Genomic DNA, 27480 nt, shown 5'->3' on the forward strand with positions numbered 1-27480 from the left:
TCATTCTCATGGGTATTATAAAAAAGCCTTCCATTCATAGCAGTATATGAAAATTATCTATCACAGGACACAGACAGATCTGACAGTTGAAATGTTTCCAAGACCCCCTCTACATGTTACATTTATGTAACAATTAACCTATTAATGACAGCATAAATAGGAAGGTTTCTACACGTGCACCCAATTTAAGGTGCCAAAAACAGGCACCTTATTGTCATTCTTGGGGCCCAAACTGCACTGGGATCTAAAAGGGTTCTGGGACTGACAATCAACTGATTGTTGGCTGGGGTCAGAAGGGGGCAGTTTCGAAAGGTTTCTCCCACTGGGGACTTTATACTCCATGCTGGGCAGCTATGGCTAGGCTGTCTGGCACAGATGACCAGAGCCTCTGCTGGCCAAGTAACACTAAGGCGGGCTGCTACAACCCGCACTCTACAAGGGAAAGCATAAAGGAGAGGAAAGAAGGGATGGAGTGGCTCTGGGGACTCCCCAGTCCCCCAAACTTCTCTTCCACTTAGAGGGGAGGATAGAGGGGATTGGGTCTGGAGGGTCTAGCTACAGCCTCAGCAGGGAGGGGGAGTGATTCTAGCTTTAGCCCCTCCTGGCTGTCCCTGTGGTGTCCCCATGCAGACCTAAACAAAAGTGAAACAGTCCAAAACAGTACTTTGTTTAAAGAGGCATTATTTTTGAGTTTCAGCCACTTTGGGAATGTTTCAAAGGACAAGTATGTCTAGATATCTGGCATTTCAGATGTTTCAAAGGCCTTTGAAGTGTTTTACTTATTATATCTGTCCACACCTACAAGAAGCATGTGTGTGTGTCCCATTTTTTTTCCAGCTGGCTAGTGGCTCAATCCCTTGTTGCCAAATTCAGCAGTAATGCCAATCATTACTACAGTATTTTCTGCATCAAAAGTAAGGGATTAGATCCACAGTGGAAACAAAACAATACACTTTCTTAAGAAGCATTCTGGATTCTTTCAGTGGTGTCACTAATATGATACCAATTTTTTTCTTTCCTAATGCCTTTTTTCAGAGTTAATAGCTTATTGGTCAAAGTATGAGGCCCAGTTTTGCAGCCCTTACTCACAAGTACTTCTAAGTCTTTGCTGGCTTTCTCCTACCTGCTGTTGCCACTCTTCATTGTGATTCCTTAGGTAGTGGATGGCTAGGGAAGCCTTCTCTAAAGCCACACTGTTTAGGGGTAGGTGTGTTGGCACCTCTTTACAAATGACCCTTTGCCTCTCACAATTTTCCCAGGATCTCTTAGGCTTGTTAATTTCCACACTTTTTCTGTTGATAGCAAAACCTCCCTTCCCAACTTAACAACTGGGTGACAAAGCTATATAGGAAGAAAATATCCTCTTGTTTATCCTCTCCTGTGTGTTTCCCTGCAAGAAAGAGCAGGTAAGCCTGAAAAAATGAAGCAGGGAACCTAGCAATACAAGTAACTTGGTAAAAAACCATTTAAGTTGGTATTGCCAAACAGAGGCTGATGGAAATAAAGCATTTAACAACCAAGTGGAGGGACAATAGTGGCCAAAGAATCAGAATTAAATCCTGGCTCCATTGAAGTCAATGGAAGTTTTGCCATGGACTACAGCGTGACCAGGATTTCACTCTTGGTATTTAATTATGTTGTTGCAGGCATAAGCATTTCATTCCCAGAAAAGGCAACCATAATCGCACATCTGTATACCAAGTACTGTCTGATGAGTTACTGATTTTCATTAACATTCCAGCAAACAGCCACAGGGATAGTAACATTTCTTTCCACCTTCAGTAGCAACAGGATTTTTAATAGTTTCCGGTTCCTCCCAACATTCCCCCCTGCCTACTGACCAGATTTTTCAAATGAAAAGCAAATATCAAAGTGAAGACCATGGTGAAGAAAATGAATGAAGCTCATGGAGAAATTGAAAGAAAAAGGAAAGCTCATGGCAGCACAGTAAATGTATCCCCCTTTGCCAGTTGCACTCATTTCTCTCTTACTTGGTTAAGCTCTTATTTCCATTGCTCTCACTGTTTGCTTTGCCCAAGCCACATACTTTTGCTCAGTCATGCATCCATCCCTCATTTATCCACGCTCAGGTCTGCCAACCTAAACCATCCCTCAGAAGCAGCCACTCCAACCCCCTCAGCTCCTTCTCTCTAACCCAGACCCTTCCTTCTCACCCATCACTAGTCCTCATGAGGGTAAGAGTCCACACACTGACACCCTTTCCTAACCACAGCTCTGAAACCAATTCCTCTCTCACCCAACTCTTAGCCCTTTGCTTTACCCCAGGGCTCCCCTATTTTCATGCTCAGAGCACTCTCCATCCCACCTGGCTCAGAATTTCACCTATTCTTACAACTCTGTGTCTCTGCTCAAACTCAGCCTACCCATTGCTATATATCGAGAAGTAGGAGTAGAGGCAGCAGGGGTTGATTATACTTGTAGCAGCTATTTAACTTATCTCTCAGAGCTAATCTAAATTAGCCAGTAGAATGTCTGCTCTGACACACTCCTTTCCACTACCTGAACCGTTGTTATTTGATAACAATATCCTCTCTGGTAAGTGGGTATATTACAACCCACTTAAGGACTGCAGGAATTCCATCCACACCAAGAGGTCACCACTGGTACTATTTGGTATTGTATTTGGCAGTACTACATTCACATAGCTATACTACATAATGTCTGTAGTATAGCTGCCAGAATAGGCATTAGTGATGAGACTTAGGATCACACATTCAAGAGTCTCTATTTATGACTGCAATATTTGCAAAGATCCACTTCCTAATGTGGAACAAGGTACTTTATTTCAAGAAGAAAAATATTAGCGATAACAGCTATCATTCCTCAGGCTCTTTTGCTACTTTCTTGTAAAGCTTCTGGCTAGAATCCCCCGTCATTCCCACCCTCCAGCCTATCGCCCCACTTCAGCTTTAAAAATGTGTTTTCACAACCTTTAATAAGCCACTTCTGCCTGGTTGGTATCAAAGGGCTTAAAAAGGTCTTCTATTTCCAGTTGGGATTGGCCCTCACCTGCAGAACACAATCAATTCATTACCAGATTTTAAAAAACTAGTGCTGTGGTAGCAGGAATTACCACTGAAAATGAAGATGCCAGAGTAAAACCATGTTTTCTTTGGGATAAGGAAGTCTGTGCTTCTGAATAATGCTGCCGACTGTCACTGCTGACCAGGGCCCACTGTTTAATTTAGTAAACTTGGTCCAGTTAAATAACTATTTTTAAAATATAATATTTCTAGTGCTGAAGGAAAAAAACCCTGTAAGCTGATTTTTATTTGCTATTATACAGGGATCTGTCATCCAACCTTTTGTCCTCTTTCCCTGTGACTGGGCTACATGGTTTAACTCACTTAAAATTAACAGGAAACCGTGCCTTACAAAGTTTGATATCATCTGAAAATTTTCCAGAACTCAAGTGAGTATCTCATTAAAACTAATACACCACATTTGTGTTCATGTGCAATAGAAGGTGTGTCACTGTGTAATGTGTACAGGTCTTTGATCTGCTCTCTTAAAACTAAAACAAATATGATAAAAAAATGATAGACTTCTTTTATTATACTCGCTTTCAACTGAAGAAACTACGAAGGGTTTTGAAATATTAACCTCAGTAGTTGCTTAACCTAATCCACATCTGCTTCCTGGTAATACATTTCAAAAGCTGTTAAAATGATATTGCTTGCAGTTTATTGATCTGTCCTCCTTCTTCCATTGATTCTGGTTACATAGCTCTTATTAAATTTAATGGGAATTAAGTAGATACAAAGGGGAAAATATGTTCTTCGGTGTACTGAAGTACTTGGTAATATTTCTTTAAGCAGAAGCAAATATTTTTTCCTCAGAACTTTTGATCAAAGCTTAAGATTCAAATAAGCACTTTGTTGTTATTATTATTAATTTTTTTAATTGATAGAAAGCATTTAAGTGAATAATGGATGACAGGAAGGAAATGATTGCAGTTCTGTCAGTCACTGGATAAGGCACATCCTGCCCCTTTGAAGTTAATGGTATTTTTGCTTTTTATTCCTGTGATTAGGAGCAGGCTCTGAATCTCAGTTTACCCACCTGAGACATGGGGCCATATAAATCATAGGGCCACACACAACTTTTCTAGCACAGATTATCACATTTGGGTCTACTCACAGTAATAAAGTTAAGCAGATTCATGAGAAGTGTTTGCAGGACTGAAATCTCAAATGTTTCATATTCTTAAAGACATTTCATTTTTTTTATTTCCCTGGATAAAGAGTGCTAAGGCAAATGTATATTTTTCCCCGTGTGTAGGTATTTGCTATAAAAGGAGGAATATCTCTTTATTTGAGAACCAGTAAATAGTGTACACATAGTTATATCATTACTGTATTCATCCTGAAAAGCTTTCAACATTCTGAATTAGCAACATCATCCTCAGAAACAGCAACCCTGAAAAGGGTTGATTGGTTATAGTAGACAAGCATCTATTCCCATGAGCTGTCAAGATGATACTGTGGCAAAAAAGTGAAATTTATAAACAGGGGAGTGGTGAGTAGGTATAGAAAGGTGATTTTTATCTCAATAGATCTGATAATAATAAGGGAAAAGATCTTGCCACAGAAGTCATAAATACAACAAAACCTGAGGCCTACAAACAGGTCATCAGGCAGGTAGGAATTCAGCAACATTTGAAGATTTGTCCTTGCCATGCATATGAAGTCAGTGGGCACAGCCACACATGCACTTGCACTTGCAGCAGCGCAAATAGCAGTGGCACAAATTTGTTCCAGAGGTTTGTGCCTCAGCACACGTGCCTGAACATACACTTTGGTGTGGGGCAAATTGTGCCACTTGGAGCAAACTGAGTCTACCCAGCTCCTCCTGATCTTCAGCCAAGGGGAACTAGAAGCTGGGACCAGCACCTGTGCTGGCCCCAACAGTATAAAAAGATGCCCTGCCAAGCAACTCAGAGCTACTTGCCCTCAGGACCTTCTGAGGCCTGGCCAGTTGGTATCTGGGGACACTAGCCCTTTGTGTCCGCTGGACTGCTGAAGCACCCCTAACCTAGAGGGGCTCCTTCATCCTCTACCCACTGCAGCAGTCTGGCAGTGGGGGCTGCTGCCTGGCTGTGACCTGCTGCCACCTGTGACAGCATCTGCCCCCTTGGACCTGCAGCACCAGTGTGGACATGGGGCAGGGCTGCAGTGTGTCAATTGACCCTGCAGCCACAGCTCCCACCAACAGGTCCCATCCCCTCTGGTGGCTGGGCATGAAGGGTATCATATTTGTGGGGGATGTGGGGTTTGTGGGTGGATTGTGGAGGAGTTTTAGGGACAGTATAGGAGGGGTGGAGACCTGCCCCTCCACTCCCCTCCCACTGCAGCAGCAGCCAGCAGCAGGCCATTGTGGCACTCATGGCCCGTTACTGGCAGAGACCCCCGACCACACAGCACTGCCTGAGACCCGGGGGCTCCATGTGGTGCATAGCACTAGCCAAGCCCACTGGCACTTACCTTCAGGCAGGACCAGGCCAGTTCTTGCTGCCACACAGGCCTCCCACCACCACAGGCAGGAGCTGTGTGACACTGGGCTTGGCTAGCTCCTGTCTCCATGTACCCTGTATGGAGCCAGGCCAGCTCCATTGAGGCAGAAGCCAGCGTGCCCAATGGTGCGCGGCTCCTGCCTGCACTGCGAGGAGTCCCAGATGGCAGCAAGAGCTGGCCTGGTCCTGCCTGAAGGTGCGTGCCAGCGGGCCAAGCCAGGCCGGTACCATGAACCAATGGAGCCCTTGGGTCTCAGGCAGCACTTCACGCCGCCAGGGGTCTCTGCCAACAGTGGACTACCAGTGCCCTAATGGCTTGCAGTTGGCTGCTGCATCCGGGGATGAGGGGGGTGGCTGTGCACTGTGCGGGGTTGGGGAGGGCGGGCAGGGGAGCCACCCTGCCTAGACAGTTCCCCACCCCACAGTCCCTACCCCACCCCACCTCCATCCCTGCTTATTAGGGACAGAGCCTGGTTCTGAGACACTATTGCCAGCCTTGTCCCACTTCCATTTGCTCCAGCACACTGAGGCAGCATGCTGGAGCAGTGGGGGCATGTGGCAGGCATACAGATGCTCTGGCCAGTGCTAGAGCGTCTCTTGGGAAGACCCAGTCTTTGGTTGCTGTGCTGCTTTTTTTACAGCGTGTTTTTTTTATACCGGGATTTCCCGATATGAAGCTTAGAGTCTGCCCTGCAAATAAGCAGCACAGGGAACATTTTTTCATTCCCAGCATCTCAAATTGCTTTGAGATGCTGTAACAGGCACATGCTAACTCACCTGGACATGGCCAGTAATTCTATTAATAAGCTAATCTTTTCCACAACATTGTCAGCTTCTTCTGAAGCTGCATGAAGCCATTAGAGTCACAACAGCCACGTTGCAGAACTGCCTTCCTCTTATACTCAATTTTTTTTTCATCAAGAGGACACCTCTAGGCTTAATCAGTATTATTACACTTTTAATCCCACTAATTGGGGGATTGTGTAGGTGGATGTGTATGCATGTGCACCAAAGTGTATGGATTAATACCCACTGAGTTTATTTGAGAACTGCACCTAAGGAAATTGGGTCACAGGTATTTAAGGCACTTGGTTAGGTCACTATTTTAAAGATTGCATACATGAAACTCTCATGTTTTAGGGATTGTAGGTTTAAGTCTTAAGGCATTGTTTACCTAACATATAGTTGTTTATTAGTTATGCTTTGTTATCCTGATTTGTACTGAAGTAGTTTAGGTTATCTTATTCAAATATTTATATTGGGAAAGGAGTAATAGTTACTACCACTATTGCCTAACAGAAGCTACATACAGAAGTTGCACATAAACCAGTATAAGTGATCAGAAACTGGTTTAAATCTGTAACAGAACAGAAGCTCAGTGCACATAAACCAGTTTCAAAATGCTCAAAAATAGTTTAATGTAAACTTGGTTGAATGTAGTATCAGACTTAACTGATTGAGGTCAAATCAGTTTATGGAACTTCTGCCCCAGACCCCTTCCTGGTTTAAGTTGAATCAGAATCCCCCAGCATCCCAGTATGCTTTTCAGCCCTGAGCTAGCCTGGGCTGTGCTGTCTGCTACAGAGAGCAGGGTTGGCCCCGCCCCTCTGTTCTCTAGTCAGAGCAGTGAGGGCTGGCTGACAAAGGCGGGGTAAAGGTTTTTGGTTGGTCTGTCATGTGTAAGGTTACCATATTTCCAGTATCAAAAAGAGAGGACATGGGGGGGGAGGGGAAGAGAGGGGAAAGGAGTATATGATTGTGGGGGGGGGGGCAGTGATATGTCCATGCCCTGCCTTTACCCCGCACCCTCAAGTCACAGGATCCCCCCAGACCTGCTTTGCCTCTCACTCCTGACCCACTGTACCCCACCACCCAGCCCTCCCAGTGCCCCTCGCTTCTGACCCACAGCCCCCTGCCCCATCCAGCCCTGCTGCCCATGTAATACACATGCTCTCTCTCTCACCTACCAGCAGCTGCTAGGGCCCACACACAGCACATGATCCCCCAACAACCAATCACCTTCCCCCGCTGACCCCAGGTCCAAACAGCCAAGCCTCAAGTCCCAGAGAAAAGCAGAGGCAGAGCAAAACCCCGGACATTTGCTTGCATTTTAAAACCCTGTCTGGACTGAGGTCAGGGGACCAAAAAAGAAGACATGTCCAGGACAACTCGGACATATGGTAACCTTAGTTGTGTTCTTGAGGTTGCAAAGTGAGGTGTTCAATACATGCTTACTTCACAGAAAGGACTATTCTTATTCAAGCTTTTATGAATTCAATTCCACTGACTTCCCCCCACTCCCTTCTCAGTCTGGCAGTGGCTGCCCCCACTCCCATGAGTGGGGGAGGGGTAGAAGCCTGGCAGGCACTGCGCTCCCCTCCCCTCCCCCTCACAGACCCAGGCTGGAGTCCCGTGTGGGCCAAGGAGGGGATTTAAACTCCCACTCTCCAGCAAGCTAGCCCTGGGATGTTGCCTGGCCACACCCCCCTCCACTCAAGCAGGGAGGGGTAAGAGCCTTGAAGGGCTTCTGTCTTCCCTTCCCCTTGACAGTGGCTGGGAGGCATGCTCTAGCACCCCTTGGCTTCTGGCTTGAGCCACTGCAGGCATGTGGTTGCATTTTCTGAATCAAAAGTGAATGTCTGTCCATTTGCTAATCTGTTCTATCTGTGCAGTTTAGGCTAACCTGCAAAGACTGAATCAATTCAGCCTCAGGCGTTTTGACTGTCTGTACCTAGCTCCAGTGGTTTTCAACTTTCTGAGGGTCCCAGCACCCCTCTAACTCCTGTGAGTTGAATTGAGCAGCACCCCAATTCAGTGGCTAATGTATTTATTACAGCACTTAACTCCTGGCAGGAGGAGCAGGGGAAAGGAGCAGGAGTGAACACTTAGTTCCCCACAGAACAGAAGGGTAGGGATAAGCTTACCTCCTTGCATTGTAGCCTGCATGGTCAAACCTGCATTTAGCTGCTCCCACAGGGGCAAAGGGGAGGATCAAGCGCTTAACTCCCTCAGACAGGGTCCAGCAAGGACAAGTTGAGCTTGCCACTGCAGTACTTTATATAGGGGCTGAGTGGGGAAGAGCAAGTGATTATCACCTTGCACCCCATGGCACGCTCAAAACAAGCCTGAGATACCCCTGTTGACAATTACTGGTACATATCTGAGCAAGTAGCAGTTTTATTTTTCTTTTCTGATTATTAAAATTATAATTTAAATGTTAGCTTTAAAGCCTGTGGGTTAGCTCTTTCCTCTCTCTACTATGCCTTTCACTACAAAGCATTAAACCCTAACTGGCAGTTCAAAGGCCCCGTTTATTTGGGTTGATTGCTTTGTTGACTGCTACCTTGCCAGATGATTACAATTTATATAGAACTCATTTACTGTTTGCTTACCCTGATGAAAATAACCTGATAAGCTGATAGTATTCCATTTTAGTTTATTTCCATTTACCTGAAATTACTGATCTGTTTTTATTTATTGTTAAGTGTTAGCTTTTAATTAAGACATACAGTTGAAAAACTGTGTAGACTGAATGTTTCTTTACCAACCATCAGGGAACAGATAGCAGAGTCCACCGAGAGGTGATCTATAGAGCTTAACAAACTTAGCATGCAGACAGAAGGAGACATTTCAAAAGTTACAAGTGTAACAGGGCTAGAAATGTTTCAAAAAGGGGAAAAGAGCCACTGTGGTGTCCTCAGCTGAAAACCTTCAGAATTCAACAAGGGGATAATATAGGGGGCTGCATCAACCTACATCTCCACCCCCAGCTTTCTCCCCCTCTCTCCCCAACAAGGAGGGGAAGTAGAGGGAAGAACAGAGAACACCACAGTGGAGAGCAGGGATCTTTTTTTGGGAGGGGGGGGTGGAAGGAGGGTGGTTGGGGGGAAGGGGTGGCAGGGGCTGCCAGGATTCTAACACTTCAGCCCAAAACTTCTTCTCTCCCTCTCTTGGTGAAATGAAGAGGTAAAAGAAGGGATTAGGGGCTGGAGAACAAGGTTCTGGCAGGGACCCCAACAGGGTACACAGAGCAGGATGCAGTAGCAGGAGAGCTGGAAAGCTGGCAGTCAGATTGCCAGGTTGTCCACCCAGCTCTCCCTCCCTCCCTTGTGGAGAAAAACTTATGGGTCCCTCTGACCCTATGCACATGTAACAAAAAGTGAAACACTTCAAAGCAGTACCCTTTTAAAGAGGAATTTGGGCATTCTTCAACTGCTTTGGGAATATTTCAGAGTGCATGCACATTTCTGCAGCTGATCTTTTGAAGCATTCTAACACAGGGGCAGACAATTATTTTGGCTGGAGGGCCACTTATTGAGTTTTGGCAAGCTGTTGAGGGCTGCATGGGTAGCCTGGCCCCTTGACAGGTGCCCTGCCCCCTGGTTGCCATCTTGTGAGTGGAAGTCCTGCCCCCTAACCCTTGACCTTTGCGATCAGAAGTCCCTCCCCTTGCCCCCAGAAGTACTCCTTTCAGCAAGGGGTTTTGCCATCTCAAAACCAGAAAAGTACCAAATTATATTCTAAAAAGCAAACATCTAGACCATTCATTAATCTGATTTCAATAAATATTTTTGTCCTGGTTTGTATGTGTTTGTATAGTGTACGTAGAGGTGACTGGCATACAATAGTTTAAAATGAAGTCTTACTCTTGCATATTGTGAGGGGGAAGGGTGGCTATAGGTTTGTGGGAGCTGTGGGTGTGTGGGTAGGGGGAATGTGGGGGAGAGTGCGAGTGTCTGTGGGGGGTGGATAGGTGTGGGGGTGGGTGAGGAAGCATGTGTGTGTGGATATGTGGAGTGTGGGTAGGCACAGGGTTTATAGGGGGCTGTGTGGGGGGAAGGTAGTTGGCGTGTGTGAGGGGATGTGGGGGTCTGTGTGTATGGCAGTGATGTGGGAGGGAAACACATGTGTATGGTAGGGTGTGCATGTGGGATTCACCCTACAAACAAACGCACCCCCCCCCGGGGGACTGTACTCCCACTGTCCGGCGATGCAGCCAGGAGCCACATGGTGCTGGAGTAGTGCCAGGGTAAGAAGGCAGGGAAATGGCTGGGGGTGGGGTGGGATTGGGCTGCGTCCTGCTGGCGGCTCCCCCTGGGTCCTACTGCCCATGGCTCCTGTCATCTTTGACAGGCAGCCAGGAGCAGGTAAATATTAATTTTCTAAATTTTTTAGGGGCTCCATGGGCCAGATAGAATGGCCTGGCAGGCTGGATCCAGCCCATGGGCCATATTTTGCCCACCCTGTTCTAAAGGCATTTGAAATGTTTCAATTGTTACTTCTGTCTGCACTTTTATATTTCTCCCATAGTCACCTGTATTTTTCCACCGTATGCATAGGCATTTCTTTGTACCCACCCCATTTTGAAATATCTACAGAGCAACAGACTTCAAAATGTATGAGACCTGCAACTTTCCTAGGAGTATAATAAACTGAAATCTAGTAGTCAATGTGAAATCCTAAATCAGCATAGGAAATACACACATTCTAAAAGGGGTTAGTTTATGAATGTCAACACCTCATAACAGAAATCACCCATGCTAACAAAGATCATAAAACAATTTCCTTTGTAACATCCTTTTTTCACACATTTCAAAATGTTCAAATCATTCACATTTCAGTTTATAAGTCCCCACTCTTGATCTTTGTCCAAGGGATAAAACTCCCTTCTGCTATTTTAAAATACAGATGGACAAAGTTTAAATCTAGTCTCAAATTAATCTTGATGGCCTCAAAATGTGAGGGCTTGTGGACTGAGGTTTTGGTCGTACTCATAATCCAGGTAGGATGATCTTGAATCTCTCTTTTTAAAAGAAAAATAAACCTAAGGAAATGACATGGATAAATTAGTGAGTTAAAACAGTTAAAATCACTAGATGTCAGGAAAGGCAAATATTATGGTTTTGGAAGCAACATTCACTCAACTGCACTGCAGATATATATTTAATATAGCAGGACTAGACAATTTAACGTATCAGTAAATATGTTATAAATTATCTGTTATGAAATAAATAAGATGCAAAGCACACCGTATTTTTAAAATATGCCTTGGAACTCTTTGCGTTTTCTGACTTGTAATTTTATCTGTGCAACCCTAACACTGCGTTAATAAGATTTTTTAAACATGGAAATTTTTACTTTCAACCATTATGTAACTTAGTTCATCTCTCCCCATGTTAACCATAATGAGCCAGTATAAAAGGCAGTCAGCCTGTGGCATGTGTGGCCAAGAGGCACATGCACCCTCTGTGTGCAACATCTGGCAGACTGGAAAGAGAACAGGCAACACAGTGCCAGATAGGGCAGGAAACAGAAAGAGCAGCAAATCAGTCAGGGAACACAGGGCCAGGAGCAGAAAGTAGAGTAGCAAACTGGGCAGGGACACGGGGCAGGGAGCAGGAAGCAGAGCAGCCAATCAGGTAGGGGAAGGGGATGAGAGTGGCACTCAGGGAAGGTGTGGGGCTAATTTGTGGCACACCTGCCAAGAAAGTTAGCCCCTACTGAAGTACACCTTTCTAACAAATGTAATGTCATAGTTCTCTGTTAATATACAGGGTCATGGAAATGCCATATGCTTACCAGTGCTGTGCGTTTGGAGCTTGTGAGAGCCATTACAAAATCCCCAGCCAGTGGAACAAAGATGAGAATAGCAGCACTGATGATTTTCACAGGAGAGAGACCAGCATGTTACAAATTCAAGGTAAAATTCTAATATAATAAAGAGCTTAGTTTATCTGTCTGTCCATAATGCTTTTGGTCAGCTTCAAGAGGACAGGTGGCAATTGGCTGCATGGGCCCAGGTGGGGAGGAGGCAGAGGTGGGCACCCAAGAGCCAGCAGGGAGGCGGGGGAAAGCCCTGCTGCTCAGTGGAGGAGGTAGAAGCAGGCGGAGGCGGGCGCAGACACATCCAACAGTCGGCAGGGGGAGGGAGGCGGCAGGGACAGAAGGGAGGTGAGGGGAAGAAGCCCCGTTGCTCAGGGGAGGAGATGGAGGTGGGTGGGGGAAGGGAGCCCCTGCACCAGTGGCTGGAGGAAGCGGCAGTGGTGGCAGCGCAGGGAGTGTTTACATTGCCAGCCCTGAACAGTGAGCAGGGGGTGGCCAGGTAAACACTCCTTAGTTATTTTAAATCTGTCATTCATAACAGGCAATTGGCTAGTGTATAATATTGCCCTTTGCCTTTATAACATTCTTAAATGCTCCTGATTGCTTCAGTAAAATCAATGGGAATTTTACTATTGAATTTAATGGGAGTAGGATGCAACTCTCAGACTGTGAGAATTGTTTCCTAATACCCTTTCAAGGGGTGCCATCACTTTGAATGGACCATACCAATCACCACCGCAGAGTGTGATTTCTAATGTTTTGCCTATGAAAAACAAATCAGTTAGCTTGCTAATACCAAGGGCTGCTCTATGTGACCCAACAGCAAATAACATAATGCTGATGACCAACTCTTCCCAAAATTGAGAGGAAGTGAAATGGCTCTAGCTAGGCTTCCCACTCAATAGGAGGATGGTTCAGGGCTTCACTGTCAGAGATTGCTGCTGGCTTGGAAATATATGTTCTGGGATTACATGTTGTAATCAGTGGAGGTGTTTGGGTATGAAACAAACATAACAGAGCAGAAATTTTGAGAGAGAGCATAGCAGTATCTTTACCTAGTATTCCTCAGATGTCAGGAAAAGCCTCCTCTCTTCAGTGGCTAGAGTATTTGAAGGACACCTTTCTGAAACAAATTATCTTTAGGGGACTGGGAATGCCATTGTTTACATCAGTCCTCCCTAGCTAATCCAAAACCAAATAGCCAAAGTCTGTTTAGGTTTTGTTAAGAGACAGCAAGGCCAAGCATTAAACTTGCACAGCCACTTCCCAAAAGTTACACTAGTAAAGTTTCTATACAACCAGAGTCAAAAAGATCTGGGTTTTTCCCCTGCCCCCACAGATGAACGTGACTTGGAAGATTTTCTGCTGGACTTTGAGGAAGACTTGAAAGCTCATCATTCAGTGCAATGCTCACCCCCTCCAGGTATGCCAAACAGATAGGAGACTTAACAGTTTCCCTGGATAGCTGATCCAGCAATATGAAATAGTGCAATGAGTTGCAATAATTTGGAGGCATAACTTTTCATTAAACTTATGAAACTCTTCAGCAGTGGCATTTCCCATATGCCACTTCTGTACCTTGGTTCCTGGAACTACTTGTACCAAAAAATCGCCCCTCCAGTCCTAAAGCAATTCTCTCTCTCTCATTTTGGTACTACCAATATGTTCCTGTAAGTCATTGTATTTTGTGCTCATGGAAAAAAAGATAAGTCCAGTCACTTCAGCATAAGCCTGAAATTAATCTTTTGTAGCCAGATGAATCATACCAGATTTATTCTACTATAATAGCACTTATTCTACTATAATAGTTTGCCCCAATTTATAGAAGACAAGAAAATCCTAATTCTGTTGCCATGAAAAGACCTTCTTAACTAAATTACTTTCCATTATTGGCATTGTCTTTATTGGACAGCGTTTCCTGATAAGCCTGACAGTATGGATAAGATAAAATAGGATCAGAACAGAGGAAGCAAAAAAGCTCTTACACCAGTCCTACTAAATACTTGCAACTTTCCTTACAACAAAGTCATCTCTTGGAAGACTTTCCCTGCACCTGTGCTATCCTGTATACCACTGGCCGTGGACACAGAGGGTAGGAGGTTCATGCAGCAGCCAAAACCTGTTGTCAGAGCTTTCTGCTTATCCAAAACAGCACATGGTTCTAGACAACAGTAAAGATGACAGCTCCCACCCTCCATATGCACACCAATATTGGTGTGTAGGTATCTCCATTTGCCTGTGCTCTGGAAGTTTTGGCCAGCAGTATATGTACAGTGTACATACATCCTGGGATTTCATATGCCTCAAACCAAGGAAGAGTAGAGCAGGTTGACCACCCTCTCAATTCTTTTCAGCTGCCTTTGGCTCAAGATGGAGCTTCTCACCATCCAAGTTCCAATTTCCAGACTACCTCAAAGTTAATTCTAGTTTACCTTAGTTTTAGTAGAACTTAGCTTTACTGCTTATTGACATCATGTAATTTTCCCTAAACTTTGTAATCCAAAATGACCTCAGAGATTGCCTGGATTCAGATCATGGTCTTCTTATGCCATGTCAATACCAGCAGATGGACACTTGAAATAGCTCTGGTACTTGAGAGAATCCCTCATCTTGAAAAGTAAATCCTTCACCTCCCAGATCCACAAGGACAGATGTACCCCCTAGGCAAATCTGTGATGCTGGCATCAGACTCAAGACTCCAAGATGCCTATGGGCATGACTACTGGGAAACAGAAAGCATACATACATGGGCTCCTTGCTATTCAAAATAGTATTCTCCAGCCAAGAGGACCAAATAACTTCTTTAGATAAGGTAAAGGGCAAAGGGAGTTCCAAGGGCAGAACCCCCATGAAGAACTTCTCCCAAAGATCTCCTTCCTAACATCAGCCTGCCACCAAGTCTTCACAATCACAAGTGGCAACCAGTGCAGTTCACATGCCTTATAGTGCCAATGGCTCAGCACCCAAGCGGCATACTGAGAACCTGATGCTTTTGGCACTGAAGTTTCCATCTTCTTCACTTCATTATTCTATCAACCTTCTACTCTAAAGCACTAGCCTTGCGCTCGATGATGCTGATATGCTTTGTACCATCTACTATAGCAACTTATAAACTTGTGTAAATCCAGGGGGGAGTGAAAGTGCTGCCTTGCCCAAGCACCACACACCACCACAGGCCCAGTGAGGGTCATGGAGCCATCAGACCAGCTCTATGACAGGAAACAGGGCTGCATGAAATTCTGATGGCAGTTTAATTTCAACGCTGTTTCGACTTGTTTCGAGCTTGAAACAACAAAATTGAAATGGAAGAGAGAGCTTCGAAACAGCCTTGAAACGAAACGAGGTAAGTTGAAACGTTTTGAAATATTCAAAACATTTCGAGTTTCGAAGCTCAAGCTGGGCTTGCCTGCAGGGAAACAGAAACTAAACTAAGGAGAGGCAGGGAGAAAGTGGGGGAAGGACTACTCTGATATTGACTGTGTGTAGCTGGCCAGTGACTGTCATCCTTCCCTGAGGTCCCTTCCAATCCCAGTGCTCTGGGGGAGGGATGGAAAAACTGCAAAGAAGGCAGCTTTGTTTGAAGTGCCCTGCTTTCTGCCTTGGTGTCAGTTGAGTGAGGGCGCACCTTAACACAGACACACACACTGTCACCCACCCATGTCACGAGTTTTGCCTGTCAGCAGCCAGAGGTGCAGGGGCCCAGAACCCATACCCCCCTGCACCTATCTCCTTGACAGCTGTCAGGCTTCATGGCTTCAGCAGGAGCTAGCATGCCTGCAGCGTTCACCCTGCTGCGCCTTAACCCACACAGTGTCACCTATGTCACGAGTTTTGCTTGTCCATAGCTTGAGGTGCAGTTTCCCCCAAGCCCCTGCACTTATCTCCTTGAAACTTGACAGGCTTTGTGACCTCAACAGTGGCTAGCATGCCTGCAGTTTTGATCCTGCTGTGGCTTAACATATACACATGATGAGTTTTTTGCTTTCAAGACTTTGAGGTGCAGTTTCCCTGAACCCCTGCACCTATCTCCTTGAAACTTGGCAGGCTTCATGCCCTCAGAAGGGGCCACCATTCCTGCAAGTTTCATCTAAATCAGGCCAGAAATGACAAAGTTACAGGCTGTTTGGAGCATCCCCATTATAGACTATGGGTGAAATGTCAGAACAGCGTTGAAACAGCAAAACCATTTCAACGAAACGAAGCAGAACAGCAGTTTTGAATCAAAATGAAATTTGAAACGCAATGCTGTTCCATCGAATAGAATGGTGCCATTTCACACAGCCCAAACAGGAAACCCAAATTACCATCTTTGTTCATCCACTGATTGTGGCATTCCCCCAACTAGTATGTAGTGTACCAGGTTCTTTATTAGCTCCTCCCTTGACTGCAAAGTCAGCAGCACCACCCTTGCATGCTCTCTTTCAGTAGAATCAGGTGATAGCCAAACCTTAAAATGCTCTCTCAAGAGTTGCTCCTCCACTTCCCTACTGAGGCCTATGGAAACTCTCAAAGGGAAGATAAGTTTTCTAACAAACCATACTGTCCCTAGGTACCTTGATCAATGAACTTGTTACCTATCCATCTATTCTTTGAAGACATGGCTGTAATTGTGCTCTAAGAGACATGGTATATCTACCCTAATGTCCTCCTCCAGACAAGAGAGGGGCTTCCTCAGGTACCTACAGGTGTTTCTCTTGAAAAGAATGGTTACATTCCTATAGGTCCTAATGGAAGTCAAGAAACTGGAAGATCATTTTCCACACTTCCTTTTGTAAAAATGGTACTGCTCATTGACAAGGTGATGAAGACTTGGCTAGATTCATTTGGCAAGCATCTGCCACAGCAGCCACCACCTCCTGAAAGACTGACAATACCAGCTTGGTGTCATTCACAAACTTCCTAAGTGAGCAGTCAAACCCTCCTTCAAATTGTTAATGAAGATATATGACAGGTCCAGGATGCACATGGGTAAACCCACTCAGTACCTCTTATAGTCAAAGTAATGTGCAAGTTGGCTGTAGGGTTCTGGTTTTCCCTAGGAGAAACACCAGTGGGCACATCTACATGAGATGCCATGTTACCACAGTGATGAACTACGGTGACACAGCTCATTGCTATGGTGACAGTGTTGGCAGGAATAAACCATGAAACCACCACTACTGCACAGTAGCAATGAGCTCGTTGCTACTGCGCAGTAGGGTTGGAAACGACCCATGCAGCACCAGTGGTTACTGCACAGTCATTTAGTACTTGTTAAAGCAACTACTAAATGATCGCACAGTAACAACTGCTCAGTTGGGTACATGTGTAGACATGCTCATTATGGAGGACTTGCTATTTAAGGAATCAGAATTATTTAGTTCCAAGACAAAAAATATCAGATTTACACAAAGAACCTTGTCTGCCTACGTCCTTAGACCAACACGGCTACAACCTATATCCCTTTTTCACTTTGAAGTACTTCAGGACAGTTCTCCATGCCCTCAGTATATATGTCAAAAAACCTACAAGCAACAGCTCACAACCACTGAAAAGAGGCAAATGCTTCATTGGTTTAAGACTGCTAGCTTCAACATCCCAACCTACTTCATGACACAAATCAGTTGTTCTGACAGGACTGTCAAAAAACTAGAATCAAATCAACCTTATAGATAAAGTAGTAGTAACACATCCTTTGGGAACCATATGGCCCACTGCAGAGACACATTCTCTTATTTCATCATGGACCAGTAAGTCAGTCATAGACACCATCACAGCTAGGTATTTTAACCTGATTCACTCACAGCCTACCTTTATTCTTCTACTTTTCTCCCCACCCTGCTCCTCTTCAAAGACCCTTCTCATAATGGCCTTCTACAACAAAAGATTATATCACTAGGAGAAACAGAAGAAGCTCCCCTTCAATACTAAGAAAGAGGGATCTCTACAGCAATTACTTTTTTGATCCCTAAGAGGAAAGGAGAATGGTGACCTATCTTGGATCTTTCAAGGAAATCTGAAGTTTATCCTCCCCTTGATAATCCCTTTCTAGGATTCAGGGAGCATCTGTTCACCTCCAGGCTGCATATATCCACATATACTCTGTGCTATGTCATAGGATTTGTGGTATGTCAAAATCATAACCATTACATGTCTTAACTTTTGGTGTCTCAGCTGTTCTGGGGTGTTCAAAGTACTTTAAATTTTAGGCAGCATACCCAAGGGTAAATGAAATTTACGCACACACATACCTGGACAACTGCAGGCGAAGTGGAAATCCCTTCAACCAGGTCAAGGTGCCATTTACTATTACACATTTGACCTGCCGCAGAACCTGAAGCTAAGAATGAATTCATAAAAATCACACAAAATTCATCCCAGTTCAGAGACACTTCTACACTTCACAAAATCTGTGGCCTACCCCCTCAAAACAGAACCCAATTAGTCTGATCCTATAGATAGCATGCAGTCCTATTTTTCTAGTCCTGCCAGGTCATACAGTCTTGTTTACCTTCATAATGTCACATGCCAAACCACCTCCAATATTTGCAAGGGTGGCTAAAATCTGAGTTCTCCCCAAGCAAACATCCCTTGGACAAGCCCTTGATTGTGCTGCCATTATTGGTGTTGCCCCTGAAAGGATTAAGTAACCCTAAAAACACTTGCAGGGTAGCCCCCATCACTCCTGTCTAGAAATATAGTGATAGATGCCTCATTACAAAGGTTCATATGTAGGGACTCAAAAGGCCCAGCAGAGAGCACAGATATATATCAACAGCTTCAAATTTAGAGCAGTCTGCAAGGCTTGGAAATCCTTCCAGCAGCAAATTTTGGGCCAGTCAGTACAGATGATGATGGACAATACAGTAGCCACAGTTGAGCCAGATCTTCCTCCCTTGTCAGGAAATGATCAAGCAGGAACTGGTGAATTAGATATCTGATATCTCTTTCGCTGGTCACTTAGATACCAGCAGAACAGCTTACCTTTCTCAGAATCACACTCCAAAGGTCCATTCTTCAGGATGGTTTTCTTGGACATGGTGATCTCTGATTGACCTGTTCATGACAAACCAACAAGAAGTCTTGAACCTTTGGTTTGACAGGAGCCCTGAGTGCCCAATCCCTGTCAAATGACATTCTGATCCTGTGGACAGGAAAGTATTGGTGTCCATGTCAAGTGATCCTTCCAATTTCCAGGGTGTTCCCAAGACCAAAGAAGATTCAGACAAATTGATCTTGAAAGTGCTTGTGTAGTGAGGGTTCTGGCTCCTAAACATTCTGTGCCTCACCCACTCAACACAAAACCGTATCTCTTCTTCTAGATCAGTGGTTCACAACCTTTTTTTGCTGCAACCTGCTGCTGGGAGTGAAGTGCAGCAGTGGTGGTGCCCAGGGGTGTGGGAGCTCCCGACACATGGTATGCCTTTTGTGTGTGGTGCCGCTGGCATCGCCCCCACAACCTTCATTTGGGTTGCAACCAAAGGTTGGGAACCACTCTTCTAGATCCATTGTCACAGAACGCAGAAATGATCAACTCCTGGACCTGCTTTTCACTTGTCTGTGACATCTTGATCAATGATAAAATGTAGTAAAGTGGCAAAGATTACTGGACAAGATCTGTTCTAAAAGATCCTGGATTATATATGCAAGATCAGAACCAAGATCCTACTGCTTTTTGGAGTTGTAGCAATTGGTCAGCTTATGCCTGTCAACAGTCTCAGCTGTCCATCAGTTGGATGACCAGTATCATTTCCCCACCATAAAATGGTAAAGTGCCTAAGATGATTCCACCTGGAAAAGATCTCATTTTGCTTTGAAACCTTAACATGTTCTTCTCCATTGGTCTCCTTTTAAACCAATAATATCATGTTCTTTCCTGCACATATTGGTTAAGTTATAAGCAAGAAAGGTACAAGGGATCCAGGTCCTGATCACAGTTTTCCATCCTAAGGTATTTTTGAGGATTCATCCCAAATCCTTTACTGAAAGACCTGATTCAGCGGATTGACAGTCTCATATCCTTCCAAAAGCCACGTGCGTCTGGAACTGAAGAATCTCTCTACGCTCTGAATACAGGCAGGGCCCAACTTTTACATGCAAAAGACAAGGTCATCTCCTTGGCTCTTTGCGACTATAGCAAATAAAATAAAGTACAAATAGATCTTTACTGAAAGTCTGTCCAAATGGATCTTTGACAGTGTAAAGACCTCTGAGGAGATGGCCCTGGTGTATTTGCTGACATCCATCAGATAAGAACATGTTCCTCAGAGCTTCAACTACACTAGTATCCTCATTGGGAAATGTATCCATTTCACACAGCTGCAAAGCAGCCACCTGGAGCTTTGGTTACATGTTTACTTAGCATTACACAACATCTGTACCATCTTTTGTGAACATTACATTCAGCAAAGCAGTTTTTCAGTCCCTGTTCTCTTGAGACTCAGATTCTGTTTCCACTTGAATTAGTCCACTGCTTTGGAATCACTGGTAGTGAAATGTGCATGTAGACAATCCTTCAAGCAGGAAGTCTTTTGAGACGTGTGGTCCACATGCAACCCACCTTCCAACCCTTCTTCTTAGGAGTCTAATATACTCAGAATCACATTTTTGAGAGGAAACAGTATAGTCATTGCACTCTGCGCTTTGTCAGCCTGGTTGAAAATACAAGGAATACAAGGGTACATGCATGCTACATAAGTACTGCTGGCCAAAGTCTCCAAGCTAGGAAGCAGAGAGGCATGTTGCACATCAATAATGAAGCGTGCATGTGGAGAGCTCATCTCAAAAAACTCCAATTACTGTAAGTAAAGTAATTTCACATTCTGGAGCATAACCGAGGGATAGGGAATCATACTGAAGTCCTTCCCATATGAGGTACCAATTAGAATTTGATACTTAGCCACATGTGCTGGTAGGGATAAATATTTTCTACAGTAAAAAACAAGAGACATGCCAGTTAGAAATGTTGCTGTTGCAGATTGATTCTTCATTTATATGCATTTCCTCTGCCCATCTTTCTTTTTTTTTTTCATTGCAGGCCCTTTCAAACCATGTGATCATCTGTTTGGTAGCTGGCTGATCAGAATTGGCGTTTGGACCATAGTGGTTTTGGCCTTTATTTGTAATGCAGTGGTGACTGCAACAGTCTTCAGGTCTCCATTGTATATTTCCTCTATAAAACTTTTGATTGGACTCATAGCCATTGTAAACACACTAATGGGTCTGTCCAGTGGAATACTGGCTAGTGTGGATGCATTAACTTTTGGCAGTTTTGCTCAATACGGTCCTTGGTGGGAAAATGGAGTTTGTTGCAAAATCACTGGCCTCCTCTTCATTTTTGCTTCAGAAACTTCCATTTTCCTCCTTACTTTGGCAGCTTTGGAACGTGGCTTCTCCATAAAGCAAGCTACAAAGTTTGAAACAAAATCCTCTGTTGCTAGTGTAAAAATAGCCATTTTCTTTTGCTTTATTTTGGCATTGGTAATTGCAGTGGTGCCACTGCTTAGTGGGGGTGAGTATGGGGTTTCTCCACTTTGTTTACCCTTGCCATTTGGAGAACCCACAGCTATGGGCTACATGGTAGCTTTGGTCTTGTTGAACTCCCTTTGTTTTCTGGTGATGACTGTTGCCTATACAAAACTGTACTGTAGTTTGGAAAAGGGAGAACTAGACAATATTTGGGACTGTTCTATGGTCAAGCACATAGCCTTGCTACTCTTTACTAACTGCATTCTTTATTGCCCTGTGGCTTTTTTATCTTTTTCTTCTTTACTAAACCTTACTTTTATTAGCCCAGAAGTGATTAAATCAATACTGCTAGTCATTGTCCCATTGCCAGCATGCCTAAACCCTCTTCTTTATATACTTTTCAATCCCCATTTTAAGGAAGATCTAGGAAGTCTCCGTAAGCAAACTTTATTATGGAGAAGATCAAAACACACAAGTCTGATCTCTGTTAATTCAGAAGATGTAGAGAAACAGTCCTGCGATTCAACACAAGCTTTGGTAACCTTTGCAAGTGTTGGTATATCATACGACCTGCCTGCCAGCAGCTCACTAACGCCATCTTATCAAATGACAGAAAGCTGTAACCTTTCATCAGTAGCATTTGTTCCATGTCGCTAGTTTCAGTGGCAAAACAAAAGTTATCTATATGTTTACAAAATTTCCAGTCCCAAAATTAAGGATGGGTGTGTGTACATATACTAGAAAGCGGGGTCAAAGGTGCGCTTGATTCCTGTCACACACAGCTCCAAGTTCCTGGCAAAACTGGCAACAGGCTGAAATTCCCGCTTATAAACTCTCTCAGCCCAATGAAGTTTGATATAAAGAGGGAGCCTGAAAACTGCCAGTATTTACACAGTTGGCTCAGTTCTTTTAGAGAGAATGTTAAAAATGCATCTCTTGGTCAACAGCAAAACAACACATTGAAGCAATAGACTTCTTGGAGGCATGACCAATATTTTAATTAAGCTATTAACTAAGCATATTGAGTTACAGAATTTAAAAAGTTAAAATGACAAAGTTCTCCGGCTAACAGAGTGAATTTGAGATCTAGATTCCCTGAATATTGTTAAACGCTCTAGATAGGTGGTGGCATGTGGTTCTTAAAGTGTGTTTCAGGGGAGAGATGGAAGCTGCCTATGTTCATGATTCAGCAAAGTACTGAAGCAAAGTATCGAAACTTAAGCATGCAGATAATCATGCTGAAATCCCAGGGGCTTATGAAAAACAGATCTCGTCAAAGTAATTTGATACTGTTTTTAAAAGCAGTTACAAATGAAGTTGATAAAAGTAACATTTATTTAATAATTCAAATGGGACCATAGGACATCTTCATAAACTAGAATAAAACAAAAACAAAATGGTACATAAAAAAATTATTGAAAAGCAGCTGACTAGTTTCAATGCAGTCATAAATGGCAAATCAACAATCAGTGGGAAAATACATGTTTTTCTTGTAAGGCTCCTTATGGATCTTGACTCAATATTATTTGTATTTTTAATCAATAAGGAAGACAAAGATCAGTACTGATAAGGTCTTTAGATGAAACACACCAGGAGAGGAGAAAATGATGGGGAAGACAGGTTGCTGATACACAATGAGCTGAATCAGTTGGTAAGCTGAATGCAAGCAAATAATTTGTCTTGCAAAGACACAATTGTAAGGTCAAGTCATCTTGGAAAAAGGGATGTAAACTTTGGCATGGGAGAAACCCTCTCCTGGGGAACAGCAATTTTTTTGGAAAAGATGCCTGTCATGTGGATAGATAGCCAAACAATCTCGCTATGCAATGAGACCAAAAAGGTGTACAGATCTTTTCATGTGTAGGCAGGAGAATATGAAGTAGAAATAGAAAGAACATATCTATTTGGCATTTGTTATGACTGATAATGAAATAGTGCATCAAATGTGTGTGTCCACACATCAAGGACAGATAAAAATTGGGGACGCTTCAGAGAAGAACCAAAAAGAATGATTACAAGTTTAGAAAATCTGGCTTATAGCAAGAAATCCAGGAGCTCAATATTTTTATCTTATTAAAGAGAAGGTTAATAGATTATTTGATCACAGTTTGTAAGTATCTGCATGAGGAACAGAAATATGTTCATAGATGTTTCTTTAATCTAACAGACAAAGGATGGCATGATCCACTAACTGGAAATTGAAGGTAGATAGAAGTTCAGACTAGAAATAAAGTGTAGATTTTTAACAGCAAGAGTAATTAACCACCCAAATAATTTCCAAAGGCTGCAGTGGATTTGCTATCATTGGGAGTCTTTAAATCAAAATTAGACATGTGTTCTTAAAAAAAAAAAGTTCTCTAGTTTAGCTATAGCTATTGGACTTGAAGGAAGAATTAATTTAAGGGAGGTCTTTAGCCTGTGGCTCATAAAAGCTAAGAGTAAATGGCCACATAAAAATCAGTGAATTCCTTGCTGAATCACAACCATCATGATTAGAGAGAAGACCCCCAGCACCTTGCCTACTTTATTTTTCAAATCTTCTAAGCAACATAGCTCCCACTGCTTTGTTTGGAGACTAGCATATACCTTGATCTAACTTCAATCCCATTTTCCCAGAGATGGCCCCTTTTCTTCAATGAGCAGATCAAACAAAATGCTGTTATGCACATATTCAGAAAGGGGGGGGGGAGAGAGGGGGGGACTTCCATAAGCAAAAATTTTGAATGGGCCAGTACCTACTACTTAGTTTAAAGGTCACTCCAAGCTCCAGGTGGGCAAAAGTATATTCTGAATAACATTAAATAACATCTGAATAACATAACAAGGTGAGATGAGCCAAATAATTTAAGGTAACCAATTACAGATGATTGATCTTTATATGTTACCACATATGTAACTTCCTGTCACCCAAGGATGAGTTTCACAAAGAAAAGTCTGTCACCAGCTTCAGACACATCTAGAAATACCAGCGTGAATGAAGAAAACACATTTTTTAGCTTTGTAGTTACAGATGGCATCAGGTTGACTTTGGCTGACGTGCATCCTTGGGAAAAAAATGAACAAATGGAGAAATTATGTATGATAAAGCTGGCTGCGTGGTTATCTTAATCCTTTTCTCCTGTGGCTTTTGAAGCAGTGCAGCCTGCAGCTGGAAAATGATTCCTGAAACCACTTTGGATTAAACAGAGGATCAATCGACCATTGCACAATGCTTATTACCATGTTTATTTAGCTTTATTTTAACGTGAGTCCATCTGTGCTGCACTGCTTGATGTCAGTGAAATTCCTTTCAGCTCGCTATATTTAAGAAGTTTGTAAAATGATTTGAGAAACAAAATAATGTTATAAATCTAAAGACTAGTTTAAAAAGCTACTTCTATTAGAACTTTTTTACCTTGCAGAAAGTCCTAAATGAAAGACTATACGTCTTATTTTTATAAGCATGTTTGAATTATTTTGATCAGATATTTTAACTTGGAATTGTTAAAATTCATTTAAGAGATTTTTTAAATAAGATTTGTAAATATAGAGCTGTATTTATTACTACAGTAAAATACAACCATGCTAAAGGACGTGAGAATAAGCCATGTACAGTTTCATACTTATATTTGCTATATTTTCTATTTTCTGCTCATATTTTACTAAATTCATTATCTGTATATATTATATGTAAATGTGTAGTGACTGTAAATAGATTACATACTTTCTTTTCTATCAGTGTTCCAAATATATATGTAATTTGTAATAAAAATTCTGACTAAACATTGGAAAGCATTTCACCAGGGTCTGAATCATGTACAGCCAAAATTAGTCGTTACCAAATTTTTCAAGCATATGTTCTAATTTACCAGAGTAAGATTTCTGAAATTCTAGCCAGAATTTAAAATCAGAGGTAATTTGTTCCTATTGGGGTTCTGTGAGAACAGAAGAAATCTAGAATAGGGTTGTAGTTCAACATAAAAGTAAGTCTGTTTACCAAAGATCCTCCTCATCTCCCTTATTGATCATCCTGCAGCATTTTACAAAGCTAAGAAGCAGGAGACTAAAAGGAATGGAAAGATGTAAAATAACTAGAAAAAAGCAATATTGCAAAAGAGAATTAGAGCTTCTGAGTACATTCAGGCAGGATGTCAATATACATGGGAGTCTGCTGCAAAATTCTCAGGTATGAACAGAAGTTAGAAGCGCCTTATACAGGTTTTAAGTATAAATGATAGAAGAATAGAAAGCAAATTGACAGTTGATTGAAACCAGCTAGGAAGGTAACTGAAGAAAATTAATCTTGCAAAGGGATTTCAGGGCAGAAAGGTTACAAGGGACACAGAATCAGAAAAGAGTAGGGCATGAGGAAGTCTTCTGTGAGAAAGTGAATTCCTGGAGAATGACACAGCAGAGCAGGTGACAGATCCCAGCACATAAGCCAAGGAGGAGATGCCTTCTACAGATAAGACAGGCAGAAAGCATTGTGTAAAACACAAAAGTGAACACATGAAACTTAAATTTGATGTGAAAAGAAGTTAGAAACCAGTGTAGGCAGGGGGGTGAGACAGGCCAGAAAGGTGGTTTCAATTGAATTACCCTAGCTGCTCTTGCAGGAGGAATGTGAGAACAAGTTAGGCTGTAACAGAGGAAGGGGACATTACAGTTTCTGAAACAAGAACTACTAGAGGGATGAATAGGGTTTTTAGCCATTGAGATGTAAAAATGGGATGGATATGAGGGGAAATGAACATGATTTAATGATAGGCTGAGCATGGAAGGAAGATGAGAAGGGAGCAAAAAAATGGCATCAAGCTTGTGGGCCCAGATAACTAGAAGGATAACTATGTTGCTCCTCTTTTTTAAATTTTGTTGCAGTAGTGCCTAAGGGAATCAGCTTTTGATTTGGTACTCATTGCACTGTACAAACATAACAAAAAGGTGGTGCCTTCCCTGAAGAGCTCACAGTCCAGCCATGATGGTATTATCAGTGATATTACCAGCAAAGGAAGGATTTAATTGGAAGAAATTACAGGTACACTATATTATGAAGATTATTCATTTATACAGCTCCTAGACAAACTCAACCATGTTAGGGCCCCAATGTGATAGATGGTTCACTAGGTGCAAACCAGTTTCTCATGAATTGCAGATACGAGACTAAACAACACGAGAGGGCTAAAACAGCAGAGACAGAAATGAAAGCCATCTGGGCTAATACAGGAACACAGGCCTAGAACTCATCAAGTCAAGTTGCTTGCATTCACAGGCAAGCAACTGTCCTAATGCAGGGATTGGCAATGCTTCCCGAGGGCAGTCCAGAATGACCTGGCTTGGTTGAAGGCAGGCTGGTGCTAGGACCTGGCCATGGATGCTTCCAGTTCTCCCTGCCACCACCTGTTTCTGCTACTTAGCTACAGAATGGCATGGATAAAGCAGCCAGCTGCAACATGGCACAGAAAGGCATGGGCAAAGCCCCCACTGCCAAAAGCTGCTAAAGCTCCTGCTCTCTGGGCCAGAACCAGTGGCTTCCCAGACCAGATCCAGCCCACAGGTCATAGACCACCTAAAAGGTCCAGAACATCATATCTGGCCTCTATCACATAATGTAGCCACAAAGCACCTTATTAAAACATTCCATATCACATGCCATAGATAAAGAATAGAAGAAATAATGGCACACTTCAAGAAAAATGGAAAGGACCAACATAAGCTTTAAACTAATGGGGATTATCCCAGGTTCCCCTTATCTGTGCCAAGTAAAAAAAAAAAAGTTGCAATTGCATAAAATAACTTTTAAAATCTAGATGCATCTGCCTTAACTGTAGGGCTAGGGATAGACTTTCAAAAAGCTGGAGCCTGAATTGATTCAATATTTGCAGGTTAATCTAATCTGCAAAGCGTGAACTGATTTGGAG

The 27480-nt window shown here is 43.0% G+C and overlaps 1 protein-coding gene across 3 annotated transcripts in view; it reads left to right on the plus strand.

Annotated features, from left to right (window-relative positions):
* Positions 1-25354, plus strand: part of LGR5 (leucine rich repeat containing G protein-coupled receptor 5) — a 131179-nt gene extending 105825 nt beyond the window's left edge. For all 3 annotated transcript variants that reach the window (XM_006273808.4, XM_059726087.1, XM_059726088.1), the window contains 4 exons: positions 3308-3433; positions 12088-12233; positions 13476-13559; positions 21153-25354. In XM_006273808.4, coding sequence (XP_006273870.4) covers positions 3308-3433; positions 12088-12233; positions 13476-13559; positions 21153-22240 — 1444 coding nt within the window. In that variant the 3' untranslated portion in view covers positions 22241-25354. The remainder of the gene's footprint in view (positions 1-3307; positions 3434-12087; positions 12234-13475; positions 13560-21152) is intronic.
* The last annotated feature ends 2126 nt before the right edge of the window (positions 25355-27480 follow it).

The sequence above is a fragment of the Alligator mississippiensis genome, chromosome 4 (assembly GCF_030867095.1).
Source record: "Alligator mississippiensis isolate rAllMis1 chromosome 4, rAllMis1, whole genome shotgun sequence".
Taxonomy (NCBI): domain Eukaryota; kingdom Metazoa; phylum Chordata; order Crocodylia; family Alligatoridae; genus Alligator; species Alligator mississippiensis.